This window comes from Hippopotamus amphibius, chromosome 7, assembly GCF_030028045.1.
Source record: "Hippopotamus amphibius kiboko isolate mHipAmp2 chromosome 7, mHipAmp2.hap2, whole genome shotgun sequence".
In the NCBI taxonomy this organism is placed as follows: Eukaryota; Metazoa; Chordata; class Mammalia; order Artiodactyla; family Hippopotamidae; genus Hippopotamus; species Hippopotamus amphibius.
In genome coordinates, this window is record NC_080192.1 from 11,055,912 (window position 1) to 11,080,824 (window position 24,913).

At 47.3% G+C, this 24,913-nt stretch overlaps 1 protein-coding gene across 2 annotated transcripts; it reads left to right on the plus strand.

The window, feature by feature from the left end:
* The first annotated feature begins 2,285 nt into the window (after window positions 1-2,285).
* On the plus strand, window positions 2,286-24,084 carry CIMIP4 (ciliary microtubule inner protein 4). Of its 2 annotated transcripts, XM_057743224.1 has the most exons (7): window positions 2,286-2,397; window positions 2,471-2,558; window positions 7,108-7,167; window positions 12,276-12,727; window positions 14,557-14,701; window positions 23,629-23,739; window positions 23,935-24,084. In XM_057743224.1, exons 3-7 carry the CDS (start codon window positions 7,146-7,148, stop codon window positions 24,024-24,026), a joined length of 822 nt encoding a protein of 273 aa, XP_057599207.1. In that variant the 5' UTR covers window positions 2,286-2,397; window positions 2,471-2,558; window positions 7,108-7,145; the 3' UTR covers window positions 24,027-24,084. The 2 variants fall into 2 exon arrangements, with proteins under 2 accessions (XP_057599207.1, XP_057599206.1); XM_057743223.1 differs by lacking the exons at window positions 2,286-2,397; window positions 2,471-2,558; window positions 7,108-7,167 and having other exon boundaries at window positions 12,104-12,727.
* Window positions 24,085-24,913: the final 829 nt, after the last annotated feature.

Sequence of the window (24,913 nt, forward strand, 5' to 3'; positions counted from 1 at the left end):
TGACATTTGCAGCAACATGGATGGACCTAGAGATTATCATACTAAGGGAAGTAAGTCAGACAGAGAAAGGCAAATATCATATATCATTCATATGTGGAATCTAACATATGATACAAATGAACTTATTTACAAAACAAAAACAGACTCAGTCTTTGAAAACTAACTTACCGTTACCAAAGGGGAAAGATGGGGGGGCGGGATTCAGGAATTTGGGATTAACATATACACTCTTATACATATAGATTATCAGCAAGGACACACTGTATAGCACAGGGAACTCAACTCAATACTCTATAATAACCTATATGGGAAAAGAATCTGAAAAAGAATGGATATATGTATATGTGTAACTGAATCACTTTGCTGTACACCTGAAACTAATACAACATTGTAAGTCAAAAATTCAATGAAAAAAGGCATCGTAAATCAACTATACTCCAATAAAATTAAAAACAGAACAAAGAAGAAGTAGACCAAAGGAAGGTAGTCTCCACCTTGGGCACCCTTCCTGGCTCAGGATAAGGCCCTTTGGGGAGCGATGGCAGGGAGGGGCTGGAGAAACAGCTTCAGGCTCTGGGGGGATGTCTCAGAGTTCTGGCAGTGAGAATCAGGAAGCTACAGGAGAAGAAAGTAACCTGGTAGACTGGTACATACGCAACTGGATTTGAGGGGGTATCTTGGGTAGGGCATTGTGAATCAATGGAAGGACCATAGGTTTTACTCTGGTTGAGGTGGAAGCTACTAGAAGGTTTTGATTAGAGGGGTGACATGATTCAAATAAATTCTAACAAGATCACTTGGCTGCTGAGGTGGGAAAAGACTGTCAGGGGACCTGGTGGATTGACTCCAGGGTTGTCCCCATAATCTCTGCCTCCTGATGTCCACACACTATGTGATTCCCCTCCCTTGAGCATGGGTGGAAGCTGCAATTTGCTTTTAGCCAACAAAATATGGCAAAGGTGTGGGATGCTGTCTTAACTTGGGCTGCTATAACAGGACTGGGTGGCTTAAACAAAAGACATTTATTTCTCACAGTTCTGGAGGCAAGTCCAAGATCAAGGTGCCAGAAGATTTGGTACCTGGTGAGAACTCTCTTCCTGGCCTGAAGACAGCTGCCTTCTCATTGATTATGTCCTCACATGTTGAATGGGGGGGGGGGGGGGCGCGGGGGGGAGGGGAAAGAGAGAGAAGAGAGGAGAGAGGGCATGCAAAGCTCTGGTCCCTCTTTCTCTTATAAGGACACTAATTCCATCATGGGGACCCCACCCTCATGACCTCATAGAAACCTAATTACCTCCTAAAGACCCTACCATCACATTGGGAGTTAGGACTGCAACATATGATTTAGGGGGGACACAGACATTTAGTCTATAATAGTTGACACTTCTGTGATTACAATATGTAAGCTTATCATGTCCACCGTGTGATGGCATTTTCCTCTGCTGGCTTTGATGAAGTGAGTGACATATTGGAAGCCCACATAGCAAGGAACAGAGGATGGCCTCTGGCTGAAGCCCTCAGTCCAACAAACCATGAGAAGCTGTGTCCTGCCAACAACCACATAGGCTTGGAAGCAGATCCTTCCCCAGTCAAGCCTCAGATGAGAACACAGCCCCAGCTAGCACCTTGACTGCTGCCTTCTGAGACCCCAAAGCAGAGAATCCATTCAAGCCACGCCAGACCCTGACTCACAGAAACTGTACGATAAAGTGTGTTAGGCTGCTGAGTTTGTGGTAATGCTTTTATGGAGCAGTAGATAATTAATACAGGGCACAAGAGCAAAAGGAGGAGACCAGGGAGGAGGCAAGTGTGTTAATCCAGGCAAGAGGTGGTGCTGGCTTGTACCACCAGCGTGGATGTGGATGTGGTTGAAGGGGTCTGAGTCTGGTGTATTTTGCAGGACTTGCTGATGAATCATTTATGGGGTTGGCTTAGAATTACAGGTGACAACTCACTCTGTGCCAGGCAATGGGCTGGGCACTTCACAGAAGTGACTAATCACTCTCTCTACTTAATACTTCATAATCCTAAGAATATTCTTCACGCTTGATGGCATCTGAGCCCTCTGTGCATGGCATGCAGTCTGGCCTGTGGTGAATACTCAAGGGACATTTTTAGTGAATGAGGGAGTAAACAACGCCTGGTAGCCCCTGTTGCCCCCTCAGTATCGGCTCTCCCTGGCCTCTGTTCCCCAGGGTGGGCTTATCATCCTTCTGAGGTAACAGAGCCCTGTGTACAGTGATCACCATGGCAACTCCAATGGGTGGGGAGAGGGCTGCTCCCACAACCATCCACTGGTCTCCAGTAGCAGTCGTGCAGCGCAGATCTGCAGGCCAGGGCCTCAGCACAGACCAGCATGGTTCACGATTTTCTCACGTTATGAGAGAGAGTGGAGAGGTGAGGCAGGGACTTTGAGATGGGCCAGGGGTCTGCCAGGACATGGGGCTTCATCTTCCTTCTCTCTACTCAGAATTGCTTGTGAGTGAAGTGCCCAGACTGCAACGGCATCTACTTTCCCTCCCTCCTTGACCGACGTCTCTTGGGACCTTTCTCTCCAGGTCAGAAACTGACAGTGTGTCTACACTTATGTTCAAGCCAGTCCAGGCCACTCTGGACTGAGGGTGCCATTGGGGCAGATGGGAAGCTCCATAGACACACCAGGAGGGTGGCTGGGGATGGTGAACAGGGACAGGAGCAGAAAGAGAACTTGAAGGAGACAGAAGTGGGGCTTGGTTTCAGCACCACCTGGATGAGGTCCTATTTCTTTTCTGAGCCTCAGTTTCTCCAACTGTGAAGGTGAGTTAAATACTTTCTCCAAACACTTCACTGAGACCTTGTGAAGAGAGATTAATCTACTAGATGTGAGACTACTCACCACATGAGCTGTATTTGTCATCTCCTGCTGTATAACAAATCATTCCAAACTTAGTGACTTAAGACAACATTCATTATCTCATAGTTCCTGTGGGTCAGGAATACAGATCTAGCTTCAATGGGCCGTCTCTCTCAGGGTCTCTCACAGCCTGTCATCAACATATTGACTGGGGCTTCAGTCTCAGCTCAAAGCTCAACTAGAGAAGGATGCTTTCCTTGGTCACATGCATGGTAGGATTCAGTTCTTCAGATTGTTGAACTGAGGGCCTCAGTTCCTCTTGAGTTGGTGGCCAGAGGCCCTCAGTTCTTTGCCATGTGGGCCTCTCCAGAAGGCAGCTCACAACACAGAAACTGCTTCCATCAGCTCAAGAAGAGCCAAGAAGAGCCAGAGAGAGTGTTAATAAGACAGAAGTCACAATCTTTTATAACCTCATCTTGGAAGTGGCATCCCATCATTTTCACCATTTTCTATTGGTTAGAAGCAAGTCAGTAGGTTCAGCCCATACTCAAAGTGATGGAATTACACAAGTGTGTAAATACCAAGGAATAGGGGTCATTGGGAGCCATATTATTGCCCGCCTCAGTCCACCCTCTACCCTCTGATGATAATCATCCCTTCCACATGCAAAATACATTCATTCCCTCCCAAGATCTCCAAAAGTCTCATCCTATTACAGCACCAGCTTCAATTTTAGAACCTGGCCCTATAAATTGGGTCCAGGTGTGGATGAGGCTCCTTGGGTGTCATTCTTCTCTGTCAGTAGATCTGTGAATCTATCTGCCCTGAGCACAACCAACACACAATGGTGTGGCAGATACAGGATAAGAACTATAGATATTCCTGTTCAAAAATGAGGAAAATTCACACACGAAGGATTCATTAGTCCATAGCAATTCTGAAATCCAGTCAGGCAAATGGACTTCCTTTGATTCAGTTTCAAGATTTGGAGATAATTGTTTATGGCCCTCTGCTCTGCTGTATGTATGGACTCTTGCTTATACTTGCTACAATTTTTTTTTTAAGGGAGCACGTATTTGTAGCTGAGTAGTTCTCTCAGACTGCTTTCTGCCAGTAGAATTTTGGAGTCCACAGATCTCCTTTCCTTTTGTACTATCTCTATCCCTTTCATCCCATACTGACAGTATTTTTGCCAATATACTTTTCTCAAAAGCTCTAAAATTTATATGGATTCATTCCATTAGACAAAAGTTGCATTCTTTTCCACTGGGGCTTCTGTTGAGGGGTAGCATCCTTAAACTTCAGAGAGGTTCTATTGTTCCAGTAAGAGGATTTGGAAGGCATGTCCTCATCTCTTTAAAGGGCCTTTTGTGGAACTGAATAATACTCCGATCTTTCATCTTTCTAAGGATTTAACAAACAGTCACAGCCTTGGCTACATTTTACCAACAGTCCTCTGAAGCTACTTCTTAATTTTAGTGTCTTTTGACATCTGCAGAGGATGAGAATTTCCAAAATGATTAAGCCCTGTCTCCTTTTCATTTAACAGTCCTTCCTTTAATTTCTCTCTCTCCTCTCACATTTCACTACAAGCATCAAGAAGAAACCAGGAGGGGACTTCCTAGGTGGCTCAGTGGGTAAGAATCCGCCTGCCAATGCAGGGGACACGGGTTCGATCCCTGCCCCAGGAAGATACCACATGCTGCAGAGCAACTAAGCCCGTGTGCCACAACTGTTGAGCCTGTGCTCTAGAGCCCGTGAGCTGCAACTACCGAGCCCATGTGCCGCAACTACTGAAGCCCACGCGCCTGGAGCCCGTGCTCTGCAATGAGAGGCCACCGCAATGAGAAGCCTGCGCACCACAAGGAAGAGTAGCCCCCGCTTGCCGCAACTAGAGAAAACCCGTGTGCAGCAACGAAGACCCAACACAGCCAATAAAATAAATAAATAATAAATAAATTAAAAAAAAAAAAGAAAGAAGAAGAAATCAGGAGGGACTTCCCTGGTGGCACAGTGGTTAAGAATCCATCTACCAATGCAGGGGACACAGGTTCAAGCCCTGGTCTGGGAAGATCCCACATGCCACGGAGCACCTAAGCCCATGCCCCACAACTACTGAGCCTGTTCTCTAGAGCCCTCGAGGCACAACTACTGAGCCCGCATGCCACAACTACTGAAGTCTGCATGTCTAGAGCTCATGCTCTGCAACAAGAGAAGCCACCACAATGAGAAGCCTGCACATGGCAACGAAGAGTAGCCCCCGCTCGCCACAACTAGAGAAAGCCTGTGCGCAGCAACAAAGACCCAATGCAACATAAAGAAATGAATAAATAAATGAATAAATATACAAATAAATAAAAAAGTAAATTTTTACCAACAAACAAACCACCACAAGGCTTAGTGGCTTAAAATTGTATGCTTAAAAATGCAAATTTATCATCTCACAGTTTCTGTGTATCAGGATGCTGGGTGTGGCTTGGCGAGGTCCTCGGGCTCAGGGTCTCCCACAGGTTACAATTAATGTGTCAGCTGGGCTGTGTTCTCATATCAAGGTTCAACTGGGGAAGCACCATTCAGGCGGCAGGATTCATTCAGTTCTTTGAGGACTATTGGAATAAGGGTCTCTGTTCCTTATGAGCTTTGGCCAAAGGCCACCCTCAGTTCCTGCCACATGAGTCTCTTCATAGGGCAGCTCAAAACATGGTAGCTTCTTCCATCAGAGCAAGTAAGGCAAGGAGAGCCAGAGAAAGAGCGTGAACAAGACAGAAGTCACTAACCTAATCCTGGATGTGACATTGTCTCACTTTTGTCACATTCTTTTTTCTTTCTCTTTTTGGCTGCATTGGGTCTTCGTTGCTGCATGTGGGCTTTCTCTAGCTGTGGTGAGCAGGGGCTGCTCTTTGTTGTGGTGCGTGAGCTTCTCATTGCAGTGGCTTCTCTTGTTGTGGAGCACCGGCTCTAGCAGTCACGTGGGCTTCAGTAGTTGCGGCTCAAGGGCTCGGGAGCGCAGGTTCAGTAGTTGTGGCGCACGTGCTTAGTTGCTCCGTGGCATGTGGGATCTTCCTGGACCAGAGCTCAAACCCGTGTCTCCTGCATTGGCAGGTGGATTCTTAGCCACTGTGCCACCAGGGAAGCCCCTCACTTTTGCCATATTCTTTTGATCAGAAGCAGGTCCCTAGGTCCAGCCCATACTTAAGAGTTGGGTGGAAAACACAGTGTATGAATACCAGGGGGATAAGGGTCATTAAGAGTCATATCAGAAGCTGCACAATCACCAAACAATTGTGTCAAAATTAATAGGGTGTTTTGCTTGACGATTTTTCAAGAGAATAAAATACATCTGATTCTTAACCTGCTCTGAGTTTACCAGTTGACCAGTTTGCTGGGTGACCTCAGACAAGTCATTCCCTCTCTCTGGGACCTCAGTTTCTTTACCTGTAACATGAAGGGACTGGATTAGCTAATCTCAAAGATCCCTTCCAGTGATGATTTGCTGCTTCTATGCTTTCCTTACCCAATTATACCATAAATTGTTTTATCCCAGTCATATTACAAAATTCACAAAAGCCTTTAAAAAACACGTGCGATTAAAATCAGAGAATATGAATAAGAAAAAGATCACCTAGGAAAAAGGAACTCAAACCCAAAAGCTGCAGAGGCTTTTGAAGATGCCAGAGCTGACCCTCAAATTTGACCCAAAGGCCTGTGTTTCGGAAGAAAGACTGAACTTATCCCAGAGTCGGTCCCTGCTCTTGGCTCTCCTCCATGTTGGCGGAGCTGGTTCCTTTTCCTGAATGACCAGCTGGTAAAAAGTGGGTAAAATGTTATTTGCAGGGAGGCAAATAGTCACCAGGATGGGGGCTTGGGGCAATGCCCCTCCCAGCCAGGGGTCTGCTGGGGGCTCCTAGGGGAGTGTTGGGTGGTACAGATGGGGGCGAAAATATTATAGAAGAAAAAGATTGCAAAGGAGGAAGAGGAGCCCTAGGCCCCAGGCTGTTTGACAAAGGCCTTTGAGGCACTGGTGGTGGAGGTGACCAGGGCTTTCCAGAGAGAGCACAGCCTGCAAGGGTCCAGGAAGCAGGCCCAGTGCCCGGGGTGCTGGGTGGATGGAGCAGGGGGCTCCTTGGTGCCAGAGAGCACTGGAAGCAGCACAGAGGGACCTCTGGTCAGGGGCTGGGTAGATGGCCACAGACCTCCCCGTTCAGCCCTCTGTTCATCCTCGTTTACAGAGACTCTGTCATTTGAGACGACTCTGTGTGTTTCTTTGACTACAGGACTAAACTTGGAATTACCTGTCCTGGAGCAAGAGCGGATGGAGCTGGGCCACCGAGCAGGTAGGTGGGGCGACCAGAGACATGCTGAATGCACATGCAGGGCTCCTGGAGGGACCCCCTGTGGGCGGCAGGGACCAGCCCCCTCCCCTCTCCCTCAGGCTTGCTTTGGCCTCCAGACCCACTGTGTGGCCCCGACTTCCTTAGGGCTTCTGTTTGAAGACAGAAGGAAAAGGGAGGGCATGGGGTATCGCTAAGCCCCTCCCATCTGCCAGACCTGGGGATTATGACCCCACTACAGGGTCCCCTCTTGTAACCAAACACAAGTTCATGTGAAGTACAGTGAGGCCACATTACCGAGTCCAAGCTCACTCTGCCCGCTGCATGACAGGCCAACAAATCAGGAGATGAGGTGTTGAGGCAAGGAATAGTGGCTGTATTCAGAAAGCTGGGTGTCCGAGAAAATGTCCTAGAGTACCATCTTGTTGGGGTTGGGAGGCTAGTTTCTTTTATAGAACAGAGAGGGGGAGGAGGTGAGGAAGTAAAGTGGAGCAGAGAAAACGTGGGAGTTTGAAGCAGAGAAAGTTTCATTGCAGGGCCAAGCGAAGAGAACACGTGGCTTGTGCTCAAAGGCTCCAGACTCCTCCATGGCTTTCAGGGAGCTTTTATAGGCCAAATTTGTGGTGCGGGCTGCAGGGGGTGTGGCTTCCTTCTGATTGGTTGGTGGTGAGGTAAGAGGGCGGCGCTCCAGGAATCTTGTGCTTGGCCTGAAGTTGCCATCCACCACCTGGGTGGGGGCCTTCGATCCGGAAGAGCTCAAAGACACTGTTCTTTTTTCTTTTTTTAAGTTTAAAAAAAATTTTTTTTTAAAGAGCTTTAAATTTTTTTATTTTTATTTATTTACTTATCTTATTATTTTTTAATTTTTTGGGTTGCTTCAGGTCTTGGCTGCAGCACGCAGGATATTTGTTGAGGCACACTGGCTCTTCGTTGTGGTGCACAGGCTTCTCTCTAGTTGTGGCTCGCAGGCTCCAGGGCATGTGGGCTCTGTAGTTGTGCTGCGTGGGCTTAGTTGCCCCATGGCATGTAGGATCTTAGTTCCCCGACCAGAGATCGAACCTGTGTCCCCTGCATTGGAAGGCGGATTCTTTACCACTGGACCACCAGGGAAGTCCCCAAAGATGTTGTTATGTATATCCCTTGAGGAGGAATCAGTATCCTGCTTTAATCACTGCACTATTGTTTCTTTTTCTTTTTCCTTTTCCTTTTTTTTTTTTTTTTTTTTTGGCTGCACCACGTGGCTTGTGGGATCTTAGTTCCCTGACCAGGCATTGAACCCGGGCTCTCTGCAGTGAGAGGGCGGAGTTCTAACCACTGGACCGCCAGGGAAGTCCCTGCACTATTGTTTCTTGACTGTTCCTCCTTTGTTTCTGCATCCCCTCCTTTCCCTGATTAATAGCTGTTTAAATCTGCCCTTAGGAACTCAGGGAAGGTCTAGGGAGGCTGACGCCTTTATTCTGCAAATAAGAAACGGGGAACCCAGAAGGGTTTTTGTGCCCAGGAGTGACCTACAGGGTCCTGCTCAGTTTCACTCTCAGGGTCAGAGGTGTGAAGAAGGAACGCCCCGTGCACCGGAAGGGCAGGGCTGTGGGAGAACACAGAGGGAACCTGGTCTCTGTGAGGGGAAGGTCCAGGCAGGTCCTGAGTGAGCCAAACCCAGGGAGTGGTGTGGCCCAAGGAAGGGAAAAGAGCTGCCCCAGGCCTGGGCAACAGAGGGCAGAGGTCTGGAAGTGAGAGTGGCCTGGTGCTTTGGTGGAGCTGAATGAAACTCAATATGGCTTGAAGGCTGATGAAGGGAGGAGGGCGAGGAGGCTGGGCTGGGGTCCTGAGGCCGATCCTGAGGGCAGGGGCTCTGCCCTGACAAGGGGAAGGGTTTCCATGTAGGAATGACTGGGTCACGTCAGCTCTGAGAAAGGTCCCCAGGGCTGAGGGGATGGTGGCTGGGGCTGGCACGTGGGATGTGGAGACAGGCCCATTTAGGGAAGCTGGGGCAGGGCTTCTGCTGGACGTTCTCTACAATGACCCAAAAGACCTGGGCGCCTAGTTAAACACTCAGATCCCAGCCTTTTCCACAAAGATTCTGATGCAGCAGCTCTGGGTCCAGGAATCTGTATTTCCAATCAATGCCCGCAGGGAATTCTGATAAATGACCCAGCTTGGGCAACTCTGATTACTGATCGTTTGCTCCTCACAATAGCAAGTAAGGTAAGATGCACTCTGACCATTTCACAGCTGAAGGAAGGGAGTGGAGGAAGCGTGGAATTGCAATGAGATTCTTGGAATGCCAGTTGCAGACATTCATTCATTCATTCAACAAACATTTAGGCCCAAGAGGATGGGGGTTGACTCACTTAGCTCACTGCTGTGGCCCCAGTGCCTGGCATGGCACTGACACACGGTAGGCGCTCGCTCGATGGCTGTATTGGGGAATGTATAGGCTCTCTGAGCCGGGGGACACATGACACAGTCCCGGCCATTATGGCGCTTCCAACCCCAAAGGGCAGGTGGGGGGTTGGAAGCAGGCAATTATGATACACTGTGTTTAGAGGAGGCAGACAGGAGCACAGCCTGGGAGAAACGGGAGCACAGCCTGGGAGAAACGGGAGCACAGCCTAGGAGAAACGGGAGCACAGCCTGGTAGAAACAGGAGCACAGCCTGGGAGAAACGGGAGCACAGCCTGGGAGAAACAGGAGCACAGCCTGGTAGAAACAGGAGCACAGCCTGGGAGAAACGGGAGCACAGCCTGGGAGAAACAGGAGCACAGCCTGGGAGAAACGGGAGCATGGGTCCTAGAGTCCTAAGCCCTGAGTCCTGTGGGCTCAGGAGCCCCAGCCCTTGCAGCGCCTCTGTCTCCCCAGGAGCACAAGAAAGGACCACGGTTGATTAGGCTGGTGCTGAGTGCTCTCAGTGCTCTCTGTCTCCATTCTTTTGAGAAAGGTCACTGTCCCCATCCTGGAAGCCTTAGTTGTCCCTGGAGGCGCCCCTTTGCTTGGCTACCTGCTTGTTGGGGCAGAACCCAGGACGGGAGGGAGGGAAGGCAGTCTGGTCTGTGAGGAACAGATTTTTCCTCTTTTGTGTGGCTGACAAAGGGGCAAGAACAGGATACTCTGACTTCAGCTCCGTGGGGTGATGGTGGTGGGGAGGAGAAAGGTGAGGAGGAAGCTGGCAGGCCTGGACCTCAGCGTTCTCCGCCTCTGCCACCCTGGGGAAGGGTCTACAGCCCCCGCCGTGGGTAGGCAAGGGGAGCTTTCCCAGGGCACCACTGCCTGGTGTCAGCAGGGCAGGATCCAGTGAGAGTGGCCGGCAAAACCTGCCATTTCTAGCAGCCTTCTCTGAAACAAAACAAAACAAAACAAACCAAACCGGGAACCATCTGAACATCCACCCATGGGGCAGCAGCTAAAGCCTGCGCCGTTTGAAAGGAAAGTTAGGTGTGTGTTTGCGGCCCGAAGTAGATCCCCAAGGCACAGTGTTAAATTTTTAAACAGCAAGTTACAAAGAAATACATGGCATCTGATCCCATTTATAAACAGAAGTGAAGCCAAACTGAGTATCTTTCGAGAGCGCAAAAGCGCTGGAAGACCCACCTAGAACATTTTCGAAGGGAAGCTCACCAACAAGTTAACAGCTGTAATCTGGGATTGAGGATTGTGGGCGTGGCTGTGTGTGGGGAGCGGGTGGGGACAGACTCGTCTTCTGTATTTTGGCCAGTAAGAAGGAGTTTATATACTGCTTGGGTATTATAATGTGTAAAACGTTATATAAAATGTGTATTATAAGTCGCCATCCAGTGGATTGTAAGATGCACTGTTGCTTATGTTACTTACCTGTCACTAAAAAAGAAAACATCGCTCTTTAGACCAGGACGCATTGATTATTAGATGCAGCCTGATGTCAGAGATGCCAACATGAGAAGAAAGGACATCTTAGAATTGGTGAAGTGCAGGGTGATCCTGGGTCTGACACCCCTGCAGCAATCTACTCATTCACTCGTTCACTGATGGGTGCCACCAACGTCTCTGATGCACAGGGCTCTGGTGGGTGCTGAGGGAGGCCCAGGACTGACTCACCTGTTGACCCCCCTCAATGACTCCCCTCCCCCATTGAGGAGAGAAAATGAGGGCGTTTGTAGCTCACAAGGATGGAGAAAGGGAAAATCCAGAGACACCCGTGGAGCGTGCTGGGGACAGAGTTGTGGAGTTGCGAGGAGGCAATGGCCCCGCCAGCTTGGGGTGGCTATCAGGGAGGACTTCCTGGTGGGGTTGCCTTGGAAGGAACCAGAAGGATTTTGACTTGGGGAAAGGGAGGGGCTGGCCTTCCAGGTATCGAACCAGCCTGAACAAATGATCGGCGGTGGGACATCGCAGGGTGTGGTGGGGAAGAAGAGGTGGTCTGTTCCGCTGGAGCCAGGGTTGGGGGAGGAGAATGAGACCTGCAGGCTGGGAACAGGAGATCCTTGGAACTGGGAGTCAGGGGCAGGAGTGGGGTGGGGGAGGGGAGGGGAGCTGTTGGTGTGTGAGAGCCCAGAAGCAGCTGGGATGACACTACTCAGTTAGCTGGAGAGCAGAGGAGGGAAGTAGGATTGGGGAGCGGTTCTAAATGGGGAGCAAAGGCTGGCTCAATCCAGCTCTAGTACTTTCCAGGTGTGTGACTTGGCCAACCTGAGGGATGTCCTCTGCCAGCTTCCATAGCTGCTGGTTTTCCTCACTGAATTGCTGGGGGGTTCGAGGTGGGGAACGGAACTAACCAAATGGAGCCAGGCTCACTAAAGCACAGAGAGGTCACAGCCCTTGCCAAAAGTCACACAGCTAGCCTCAAGGCTGCTCTGGCTTGGACTGCAGCCCCTATTGTCAAAAACAATGAGGGCTGCCCTGTCCAGTGGGAGGCTTGGCAGGCTGAACTACCCTCTGCCTTGGTCTCTCTCCTGATTTCTCACCCATGCTTTTGGCTCCCATGACTTCTTTCTGGCCCCGTCTTTTTTTCTGCTCTGCATGTCTGGGGCTCCCTGCCTGTTCCCCCTCCCCACTCCCATCACTGTCTTCCTTCCTGCCCTCCACTCTCCGCACCTGTCTGTCTCCTTTCCTCCTTCCCCTCTCTCTTCCCTTTTCAGGTACAACCACTTTGACCAGGCCTCATCTGAACAACAGCAGGGAAGGCCAGCAGGACACGGACGCCTGGAGAACTGCCCATAGCCCCTTGGATACCTCCAAGTTCAAGTACCAGGTCCCAGTTTCCCCGCAGCCAGCCCTGTACGGAGGAGACAGCCCCCGAGGCAGTTCCCTCAGGCAGGCCTCCATGGAGGAGATCCAGCCTTCACCCCCGACGGCTGTCAGCAGGGACTCTTCGTGGAGGGACTCACAGCTGGGATCTCTGAAGAAGGAGAGCTACAGACCCCCATCGAGGCAGAGCAGGGCTTCCTTCCAAGAAGGGGCTCAGCCATGCCGGAGACGGGCAGAAGACCCCAACTCGGGGTCCCAGGGCCAGAGTAGCAGCAGTATTCCCAAAAACATTCGTCACAAGTTTGGGAGCAACGTGGTGGACCAGCTTGTCTCCGAAGAGCAGGTGTCAGAAGGGGGTACAGGAGGCTAAGGGTGGCAGGGGGGTCATGGATGGAGACTGACAATGACGACCCTTAAGGGAGCTGCTCTTGAGTACAGAGTCCCTGTAGTAATATCATCAAAAAGTAGTGTTAACTGAGCACTTGCTACGTGCCAGACCCTGTGCACTGTTCAGTCTTCACATCTTACCGTTCAATCTTCCCAGGGAGGGAGGTACTATAATTATCCTCGTTTTACAGATTAGAAGCCCAAGGCTTAGCAGGCTTAAGCAAGTTAACTAAACTTAAACAGGATCCAAACTGGCTAGCAGATTCTAGAGCCCTGGCCCACGATGACTTTGCAGTTAGAAGTCTTGTGTTTGAATTAGATGCTTTTAACTTAAGTCTCCTAAAGGGGACAGGATTGATTGGGAATCAGAAGACTTGAGTTTGAATCCTGGCTCTGCCCAAGAATACCGAAAGACTTTGGAAAGTTATTTCTCCTCTCTGGGCTCTAGTCTCTACAAGCCATAAAGTGAGGCAGTTAGACTAGATCAGGCAGGCAAATACATGGCACGCCTTCCATAACTCTCCTAGCCTGCGTTCATGGCAGACATCACTAATCGATTCTGGCACTTTTTCCTACTTCAGACATAATCCTAGGAACTCACTGCTGATCAACTGAATGTTGAGATAAAACATATCCACCATTTCTGGTCAAATGGTCACCTGCTCTGGCATCTTGAGGCATATTTTCAAAGCCACTGTCTCAACCCTCGTGGTAACTACATTGAGCGGCAGGCCAGGCAGGAGTCATTGTTTCCTTTTTTAACAGATGGTAAATCTGAGTTTCAGAGAGGGGATATGATCTGCCCGGGGGTCACACTGAGCAAGCAGGAGAGCCAGGGTCACAAAAGCTGTGGGTGGGGCCCCTTTGCATTTTGTCATCTTGGTGACTAACCCTCCCCACCTGCCAGTCTGGGAGGTCACAATCCTAACTGCCCCACCCCACTTGGAGGCTCTTGTCCCAACTTGAGGTTGGCTGTCTGGTCACTATCTCTCACTGTCCCTCTTGGCTTTGGGAAGGTGCCATTTCTCTCTTTGGCCATCGTTGTCCTGGGCTTAAACCAAGAGGTCTGGTTTGTTTGTTGGTTTGTTTGTTTGTTTCATCCAGCTCTGACCTAGATCACAAGAAGTGTCATCAAGCCAGCAAATAGCAGGACTGGAAGCTGCTTCAAAGGCCACCCAGTTCTGCCCCCACATTTTAGGAGTAGGGGGACTGAGGCCCGGAGGGGAGCAAAGATGTGCATATCAGCAGCTGGTCTGTGGCAGAGCTGGGACCCAGACTCAGGTTTCCTGGCTCCTAGGCCTGGGCTCAACCACTCTGGGCCTCAGTTTCCCCATTGGTACAAGGAAAGAGCTGCCCCTGGTGAAATCTAGGGAGCCACCTAGAGCTGACTTGTGTGATGCCTCTATTGTAGGAGGCAAAGCTTCCTTCACCAGCCGTGTGAGTCCCTGCCCTGAGGCCCAGTTTCCTTATTTATAAAACGTAGGAATAGTATCAACTTATAATAATGTCCCCTGGTGATGTTCCGTAGTGTGTGCCCAGCGTAGGGAGAATCTTTCATTATCATCCTTGATGCCCCAGGCCCAGGCGGGAGGTGGGGTGGGGTGGGAGGGTGGAGGGCCTTCAGTTGTGCCAAGTCCCAGGCCTGGGAGTTGGTCAAAGGCTGCAGGCTAAGGGTGGGGTGAGGGTGGTGGGGACAAGGTCAGAGGGAAGAGAGGTTAGAGGAGAGATACAGGGCTTGACTCTGCCTCTCTACCCCTTGTCTCTCTTCCCTCTCTCCCTACTCAGGCTCGAAGGGCCATTGGTGAAGCCTTGGAGGGCCAGAAGAGGGCAAGCTCATGGCCCAGCAGGATCCAGAGTCCTGTGGAAATCACCTCCATCTTTTCAGACTACTATGATCTGGGATACAACACGCGGTCAAACTTGTTTCAAGGTCAGACTGACAGGCGAGGGTGGGGGCTGCGAACACCCATAGCCCCCAAGACATTGGCCAAGGAAGGACCTGGACCCCCAAAGGAATCTCAGACCCCAGGATACATCCCCAACGACACTCATTTCATTGACCACCAAGGGCCTCCTCTGTGCCACACTCTGTGCCGAGCGCTGGGAATGTCCGGTCCCTTGGCAAGTCTGTCCTCACTGTGCAGGTGGTCCCTCCCAGTTGGCAGTCAGCCCCTTACTCCCCCTGTACCTCTGGTGTCTTAATCTGCCAAGAGGAGGCTGGGGCATCCCTGGTCTGGTCATGTTTGGTTACAGTGACAGTATAAGTCTTCCTAGATTCAAAGGTCAGCTCAGCTGCTGAGTGTGGCCTCGGGCAGGATGCTTAACCTCTCTGATCCTCAGCCAATCTTCTTGGTACAATGGGGCTAATAATGCAGCAGGATTCTGTGGAGGCACTTGGCCTGTAGCACACAGTGAGCAGTGAGTCCTTTGTTTTTGTTGTTTTTTTTTTTCTTTTTTGCTATGCTGCGCTGCTCGTGATTGAACGTGTGCCCCCTGTAATGGAATTATTGAATTCCACTGGACCGCCAGGGAATTCCCACAGTGAGTGCTTAGTAGCTGACAGGCCAGTCCTTTTCTTTCTCAGATCCCAGTGGTGGCACCTCTGGGGCAAAGTGTGGTTCGGAGGCCCGGACATCTGCACAGTGTCCTGGGGGTCCCCCATGGTCCTGTTTGTCAGGGAAGGGCTCCTAGCTTCATTTCACAGGCAGATGGGAAACAATTTGCCCCGAACCTTTCAGTAGCAGGAGGTGGATGTGAAACTCAAATCCAGGTTTTTTTTTCTGCCTCCAAAGCCCCAGAGTCTCCTCCCAGCACTGGGTCACCTCCCAAGCTAGGATCATGTTCCCAAGGGTTTAACTGCTCAGCTGCGGGTCCTCGGTCAGCAAGCGGTGGCTTCTCTTCGGCCCCACGTTCTAGTTTGGCCTCAGTGCAAAAGGTCAAGTCTTTCTGGCTCCGTTCTTTCCTCTGTCCTTACTCCATGCCTTCTCCAGTGTCCCCAGGGCCTGGCAAACCTCCTACTTGGCTCAGATCCCCATCACCCGAGGAACCAGACAGCCACTGGAAGCCTTCCTGGGTTTTTCTTTGAGCTTGAAGAAGGGGTGGTGCTTGGGGAGAGAAGAGCAAATACAGCTCAGGTTGTCCTGTTCTGGGCCTCGGGAGTCAGCCTTCCACTCGCTTTTAACAATGATCACTCAGTAGTTCTTCTGTACGCCTTTATATGGTGATATGTACATACATTAAAAAGAATGATATAAAAAGCATCTGTGTACCCCTCATCCAGCCTGAGACACACAGCTAGGCCAAGGGAGCAAAGCAGCTTGCATCAGCTTCTAAGACTCGATTGTTAAACTTTACTGAACTGTTGGCATCACGAGCTGTCTTACAATTGGCCATGGTCGGACAACTGACCTTACAACAATGGGGCAGTCAGGGCCACAAACCACCCCCACCTCCCCACCACACAGTCAAAAATCCAAGACTACTATCTCTGCCTCAAAAACAAAGGAATTGATAAATGACTCTCCCGAGGCCAGGAAGCTGAGATAGTTTGGAAAGAATCAGGACTCAAACCCTAGCTGTTTTGATTCCATGAATTGTGACCTCCTACCAAACGCAAACTTTCCCCCACGCCTAGTTAATTTTTAAAGATCTATGAAAGGAAAACACAGGTACTGTATTTATTGAAAGAAAAAATACACATGTAGGTGGACCCAAGCAGTTCAAACTCGTGTTGTTCAAGGGTCAACTTTGTCAACACTCCAGAAATTGGCAAGCACTGCACATTAGGGTGTGGCTCTCTTCACCCAACTGTCAGCGTGCCTCACCCACACCTCCTCCTCCGTTTCCACCCACCCAGGTTGGTCTTGGCATTTGCTGCTCCAGACTGGGGAGGTGCTTGTGACTGGACAGGAGTGAGGGAGAGGAAATCAGAGAGGAAACAGGTTAGGTGGGGAGGGCCACTGGAACGTCCTTTCTCTTAGTGAGACAGGGAGCCAAGGGAAGGTCTTAAGCAGAGAATGGCATTGTTTGACTTAGGTTAAAGGATCGCTCCAGTTGCTGTGCTGAGAATAAATGTAAGGGAGCTGGGGCAGAAACAGGGAGACCAGTGAGGAGGTGACTGCAAAAGTCCGGGTGGGGTAAATGATGGAAGCTTGGTCTCGAGAGCAGGGCTGGTACATTGCATGACTCTAGTGGGTACCATTGTGTAATAATGGTGGCACAGGGAGGTTATGGTGAGGGTGACCTGATGTAGAAGGAGTCCGGCTATTTGTGTAAGGCAGAGCAAACAGAATATGCTAATCAATGGATTTGGGGTGTGTGACAGAGGAATTAAGGTTGATGTCAAAGTTTTTGACCTGAACAACTGAAAGGATGGAATTGTCATTTACTGAGACAGAGAAGGCTCCAGAAGGAGTGGGTTGAAGAAATCCTACCCCATGCTGAGTCATAGAGATAATCTTCTATATCATCTTCTAAAATATTTAGTTTTGCTTTTCACATTTCAGTGTTTAATCCACCTGGAGTGGATTGCTGTTTTTAGCATGAAGCAGGGATTCATTGTTAATTCCTCCTTTATGTGGATTACCAATTGTCTCAGTACCTTTGAATAATCTCATCTTTTCCCCCAGTGACCTGCAGTGGTACCACTGGTATCCATCAAGCTTCCCCTACATGCATGGATCAGTTTCCAGGCTCTCTATTCTGCCCACTGGTCTAATATTACACTTTTAATTATCAACGTATTATTAGTAGCCTGATATCTGATAGGGTTGTCCCCATTCCCCACCCCTCCATGACCAGCAGCTGGAGCAGCTAATGTCTTAGCTATTCTAGGTTCTTTGCTCTTCCATATAAAATTCTAGAATCAGCTTGTCAATTTCCATGACAACCCCTGTTGACATTTTGATTGGAAGTACATTGAATCTACAGCTCAATTTAGGGGCAGTTGTCAGCTTTATTATAATGAATTTCCCAATCCATGAGTATGGTCTACAATTTCATTAATTTAAATCTTCCTTCAATACCTGCCAATAACATTTTGTAATTTTTTTCTATAGAGATTACGCAGCTTTTTGTTAGGCTCGTTTTGAAGAATCTTATTCATCTATTTTTTTTTTTGCTGCTTATTGCAAATAGTATCTTTTCAAAAATCACATTTTTTAACTTTGCTGCTTGTATACACTGAGGCAATTTTAATTTTTGTACTTTAATCTTACATTCAGAAGCCTTATTCAGCTCACCTATTAATTCCAATAATTTGTAGGTTCTTTGGGGCTTTTTTATTTTTTACTATTATTATTTTAAAATATTTATTTATTTATTTATTTAGCTGCGCCGGGTCTTAGTTGTGGCAAGCGGGATCTGTGTTGCCACGCGTGGGATCTTTGCTGTGGTGTGTGGGATCTTTTAGTTGCTGCAGGATCTTTAGTTTGGGCATGCAGGGTCTTAGTTGTGGCATGTGGGATCTAGTTCCCTGACCAGGGATTGAACCTGCGCCCCTGCATTGGGAGTGCAGAGTCTTAACTGCTGGACCACCAGGGAAGTCCCTGGGGCTTTTAAAAAATAATAATGGCTACATTTGTGTGTAGCATGTAACATTGCTAGGCCCTGCTCTAAGTACTTTATGTATGTTTTAATTCTCACAAGAATCTTTTAAAAAGTTTTTATTTATTTTTTAGATTTATTTATTTATAATTATTTGTGGCTGCATTTGGGTCTTCATTGCTCTGCGTGGGCTTTTCTCTAGTTGTGGTGAGTGGGGGCTACTCTTTGCTGTAGTGCGTGGACTTCTCATTGTGGTGGCTTCTCTTGTTGCTGAACACGGACTCTAGGTGCATGGGCTTCAGTAGTTGCAATGCACAGGCTCAGTAGTTGCAGTGCGCTGGCTTATTTGTTCCACAGCATGTGGGATCTTCCCAGCCCAGGGATCGAACCCATGTCCCCTGTATTGGCAGGCAGATTCTTAACCACTGTGCCACCAGGGAAGTCCTCTCACAAAAATCTTATTCAGTAAATGCTATGGTGCTATAATCTACTCCCCCACCCCCTCTTTTCTAAGATAGAAAAAAATGAGGCATGGAAAGGTTTAATAACTTAAGGCCACACAGCTAGGAAGAGTCAGAGCTGGGATCTGAACTCCGGCAGCCTGGGGTCAGAGTTCACATTATTACCAGGAGGCTTTTTCCCAACTTTATCCTATCTGTCCTGGCTGGCTTGTCCAGCACAGTGGTGCAAATAAGCAGGGGAAGCAGGCATCCCCCTCCCCTCCCTTCCCCTCCCCTTCTTCTTCTTCTTCTCCTTCTCCTTCTTCTTCTTTTTGGCATGCAGAATCTTAGTTCTCTAACCAGGGATGGAACCTGGGCCCCCTGCATTGGGAGCTCAGAGTCTTAACCACTGGACTACCGGGGAAGTTCTCCTCTCCTGGATTCTAATATTTTACCATTAAATGGAATATTTTAAAAAGAATTTGAAGATACCTTTTATCAGATTGAGGGTCCCCTTTATTTCTAGTTACCACTTTAGTTTTTAAAAAACATCATGCATAAGTGTTGCGTTGTATTAACAATTCATACAGCCGTTATTTAGATGGTTGTATGATTTTTCCTTTCATCTGTTGATGTGGTAAATTATAGTAACTGATTTTTAAATATTAAACTAAACTTGTATTCCTGAATTTAAACCAATGTAGATGCACGATCTTTTTTAATTGTGAAAACTGCCATGGAGAAGAGTGTATGAACCCTGTGTGTGCAGTATGAAGAATAATAACAGACATGTGTCTCCTCCCAGGTCAATGGGGGGGTGTTACAGGGACCTCAGAAGCCTCTCCTGTATTTCTCCCAGCTGTATCACCAGACTTTTGTTTGACTCTTGTTAATAACCCCTTTGCTTTTCTTTATAGTATCAGGTGATGTTTGAGTACAGACCAGAAGGAGCGGGGCTCAGGCTGTGGTTTGCTGGGAAAGAGCAGTCACGCACAGGCACCATGTTGAGGACATAGGCTCTTCCTGGCCTTTTTACTGAAAACCCCTATAGGATTGTGTACGGAGGAGTGACTTATCTTTCCAACCATCCATCTGGCTGTTGTGTTGAGACAAGACGGAATTGCCAGTGGGGCAGGAGTAGAAGCAGAGGGAGCAGTGAGGAGGATCAGATCAAGGGTAGGATTGAAAATGGCTCCAGGTTGGTCCTCTCTCCACTAGCCCACGCATGGTCCAAGGAAACAGTTGTACATCCTCGCACTTGAGGAAGTATGCCTGGCCTTGGCGCTCTCTCTGCCCTGCTATCTCAGGCCAATGCCTCTTGTTCCAAGCCTTGGTGTGACCCAAACTCCTGGGCTACGTATCAAGCTCCCCAAGAGACCCCACTTAAGGAGTCTGCTTCACAGATCACTTTGATATCTGATCTCTACCATCCTTAGGGCTTCAGTTCAAGTTTCTAACTTAGCATTCTGTTATGTAAGCATTTAAAGCCATAAATACGAAACACTATAAAAATTGCTTTAAAAAAAAGCAGATTTCTTTTTCAACAGCATCATCGTTAGAGAACATGACCTGTAATGATTTCAGTCCTTTGAAATTGTGGACCTTTATAACCTAGCAGATGGTTAATTTTTTTTTAATTTATTTTTTTATCTTTCAGATGGTTAATTTTTATAGATAACCAGTACGCATTTGAGAATTATGTCTCGAGTTCAGGATTCTGTATTTGTCCAATAGAGCAGGCTTGCTAATTATTTCTATACAAGTCTTCTAATTCCTTGCTAATATTCTTTGCTTGATCTATTAATTACTAAAAGATGTACCTTTAAGTCTTTCCCTATGATAGCAGACTTGTCAATCTCTCCTTGTAACTCTGTCAATTTGGCTTTACCTATTTTGAGATTATTCCAGTGCAGCTAGTTTAGAATTATTATATCACCTGAATGAACTGCAGTTGTTTTTATTTCTTATAGTGCTTTTGCCTTATGGTTTATTTTGTCCAATAGTAGTAATAGTGTCCAATAGTGTGACCAGATTGCTTTGATTTGTATTTTCGTGGTATTAATCTTTTTCTGTATTTCCATGTTTATCCTCTCTTTGTGTCCTTTTGCTTTAAATATGCTTTAAATAATATATACCTGGAAAATATTTTCTGTAGCCTGATCATCTGTTTTTTAATCAGTTGGCTTACTCCATTTATACTTATTTTAATTACTGATATATTTGGATTTATTTTTATGATCTTATTTTGTATTTTCCATTTGTCCTAATTTTTCTATGCTGCTTTGTTTCTCCTTCCCTCGTTTTGGATTTGAGTGAGCTTTCCTTTTTTCCCCAATCCAATTTTTATCCTTACTCTTCCTATTCTCTCAGTGGTTATCTTTGACTTTTTTTTTTGGTTGCGCCATGTGACTTCCTTAGTTCCCTGACCAAGGAAGCGTGGAGTCTTAACCACTGGACTGCCAGGGAATTCCCTATCTTGGACATTTTTATATGCATAGTTAGCAAATTCTAAAGTTAATCAAGGTATTTCAGCTTTTCTGAACAATATAAGCATGTTAGACAGCTTCACCTTTATTCTCTCCATCCCCCATATCAGCTATCGTGTTATTATTTTACAGTTTTTTTTTTTTTTTTACTCTACAGAAGCAAAGTAGTTTAAGCTGTGGGTTCTAGAGCCACAGGGGCTGGGTTTGAGTCCTCCATCTTTCACTTACCAGCTGTGTGACTTTAGACAAGTGACCTAACCTTTCTGTGCTTCAGTGACTTCAACAGCAAGATGGGGGTAATAATCACACCTGCTTCTTAGGGCTGTTGGGAAGATTCAGTGAGTAAGTTCTGTAAAGTTTGAATGAAAGCTGTGCTTAGCATATGCTAAATCTTCAAAAATACTTACCTATCACAGGCATTATTTTAGCCCATTTGTTCAACATTGGTACTATTATTGTAATTGATGTATATTTAGATTTATTCAAAGTTTCCACTTTCTTTGCCTATCATTCCTTCTTTTATCTCAAATTTTCCTTCTGGGATTATTTTTTTCTTTCTAGTATGTTGTTTAGAAAATATGTGGGGTGAGATTCTGTTGTTGATAAACTTTAAGCTCAGAAAAGTCTTTATTTTATTTTATCCTATCCTTCTTGGAAGACAGTTATTGTAAACAGTTCTAGATTGTTGATTTCTTTTTGTCAGCACTTTGATGAAATTAATTCATTTCCTTCTGGCTTTGATAGTTAATCAAACTCATTGTTATTCTTTGTAAGTAATCTGTCTTTTCCCTATGGCTACTTCTATGCTTTCTTTGTCTCTGGTGTTCTAAATTTTACTTGGTTGTACCTAGGTAAGGAATTCTTTGCACTTACACTTACTAGGTAATTGTGATTCTTGAATCTAAGGATTCATATATTTCATCAATTCTGGAAAATTCCAGCCATTATCTTTCTAAATACTGCCTCTCCCTGTTTTCTCCACTCTCTCCTTCAGAACTGTGATTAGACATATGTTAGGCCTTCTCATTTAATCTTCATTTAACAGCTTTTTCATATCTTCCACATCTTTATTTCCCCCCTCTGTGATGCATTCTAGTTAATTTCTTTAGTTATAGCTACCAGTTTACCATTTTTTTCTCAGTTGTATCTAATCAGCTCTTTTATCTGTCCATTGAATTTGTTTTTAAATGTTATGATGTCAATTTTCAAACTTAAAGAAAAGGAGAGAGAATAGTTTAATAAATAGATGTTGCGCTTATCATCCAGCTTCAACAATTATCAATACATGACTAATCTTTTTTCCTTTAATATTTATTTATTTATTTATTTGGTTGCACCAGGTGTTTGTTGTGGCTGGCAGGCTCCTTAGTTGGGGCATGTGAACTCTCAGTTGTGGCATGCATATGGGATCTAGTTCCCCGATCAGGGATCAAACCCTGGCCCCCTGCATTGGGAGTGTGGAGTCTAAACCACTGCGCCACCAGGGAAGTCCCAATAATACATGACTAATCTTGTTTCATTTTTTTCCCATCCACCCATTCATTCCCACCCCAGATTATTTTGAAGCAAATCCCAGGCCTCTTACCATCCATTACTATTCAACTAGTATGTTTCATTTCTGAAATTCCATTTGCTTCTTTTACTAATCTGTCTTTTTTTTTTCTGGGTAGTTTCTTATTCTTTGCTTATACTTTTATTTTCTTTTTCACAACTTCACACATTAAATGATACTTCTTTTATATTCTGTAACTGGGCTTCCTAGGTGGCGCAGTGGTTGAGAATCTGCCTGCCAATGCAGGGAACACGGGTTGGATCCCTGCTCCAGGAAGATCCCACATGCCACGGAGCAACTAAGCCTGTGAGCCACAACTACTGAGCCTATGCTCTTAAAAAAAATATATATATATATATATTCTGTAACTGATCATTCAAATCATAGTCTTTTGGAATTTGGTCCTCTGTTTGATAATTCTTCTGACTTTTGATCATGGTAATTTATTTCCTTGTATATGTGTGTGTGTGTGTGTGTGTGTGTTTAACTTTACACAGAGACATAAACATTTTCCAAAAATACAGGCATCAACTGCCTCATGGTAGCTGCGCCAACGAATGTAATCTTGCCGGCCTTGTGATAATATTTTATTCCTTTGAATAGATTAAGAGACCAAAGCTCTGAGAGGTTAAAATCCTGTCTGAGGCCACACTGTCCATAAATGATGGAGCTGGCATTTGAACCCAGGCCGGCCTCCCTCTGCCTAACCCTCCCCACCCCCCGCCCTTCCACTACCCACCATCCATACAGGAAACTGACACCTGGATATGAACCCTGGAGTACCTGACCTCTGTTGACTTGGGGCTTTTGGGGGTTTCTTCATGGGGTTCCACAGGGGCCCCACAGGAGACGAAGAGCCTCATGAAGGCCTCCTATACCCCCGAGGTGATTGAGAAATCAGTGAGAGACTTAGAGCACTGGCATGGCAGGAAGACGGATAATCTGGGTAGGTGGGGAGCTGGGGGCGTGGAAGGTGGGCACTCCCTGGGCAGAGCGTGTTGGGCCCAAGGTCCAGAGAGAAACCACAGCAGCAGCTAGAGCCCTGGGGTGGGCCTGGAAGACATATGGCTTACCACTGGGGCCTGGACACTCCACAGGTTCTCTGGGTGATCTGTGCTGGTTCCTTCCCTGCTCTCTGCAGGACGGTGGCACCAGAAAAATGCGATGAACATGAACTTGCAGAAAGCACTGGATGAGAAAGAAAAGAGCAAAAACAAGAACTCGAAACTCTAGATACAACCCAGAAGTGCCCTACCTTCAGAAAAAGTGCTAATAAAGAAAAGCACACGTCTGAAACTTTGCCTCTGTTTGGCCCCTCTCTTCAGGTTGTAGGAGGGGGCAATGTGCAGTGCTGGAAAGACCTACTGAGGATTGACAGACGCCCTAAGGACCCAAACTACCCTCCAGCCCTTCCTCCTGGACACACACACACACACCCCTACCCACCCACACACACCCCTTTCTTTCATAATTCCAGGAAAGGATGTGACAGCTGCGTGCAACTCTGCTCAAGCCCACAGTGCCTTGCCCTGTGTGGAGGGCTCCAACAGTGGACACTGCTGGATCTTACCCTGCACGACCTCTCATGCAGAATCCCAATTATTCTCAGACATCTATTCTTTCCCCAAGACTGAGCAGACTTCAGAGGAACTTGAGTGCCCCCTCCAATCCAAGGATAGTTTTGCTTGGCCTCACGGAATTCTAACCCTTCCCCTTACACACAAAGTGGTTGGTTCAGAAAGGGGCATGTGACTGAACTTAGACCAATGAGATGCAAGGAAAGGTGTGGGTGTGTGAAGCATTCTGGGAAATTCTTTTCTCTCGGGAAGGTTTGGGAGCCTTCTGCTGCTGCTGTTGTGAGTGAGGAACCATGCAGTGCAGACTGCTCCTGGCAGACACTCTGTGACTGGAGGAACTGCAGGCACTGCGGCACAATCTGGGTCTCCTATGACCTCACTGAACTGCTCCATCCTTCTGGCCAGAAGTGCCCCCCCACCCCCGCCAGACTTCTTATAATGTGCACCTGGGCATCTTCTTATTGTTTCAGACAAACTTATCTTGAACTGAGAAGGGCCCCTGGTAACAACAGGGGAGGGACTTGGTGTTGCAGAAATCAGTCC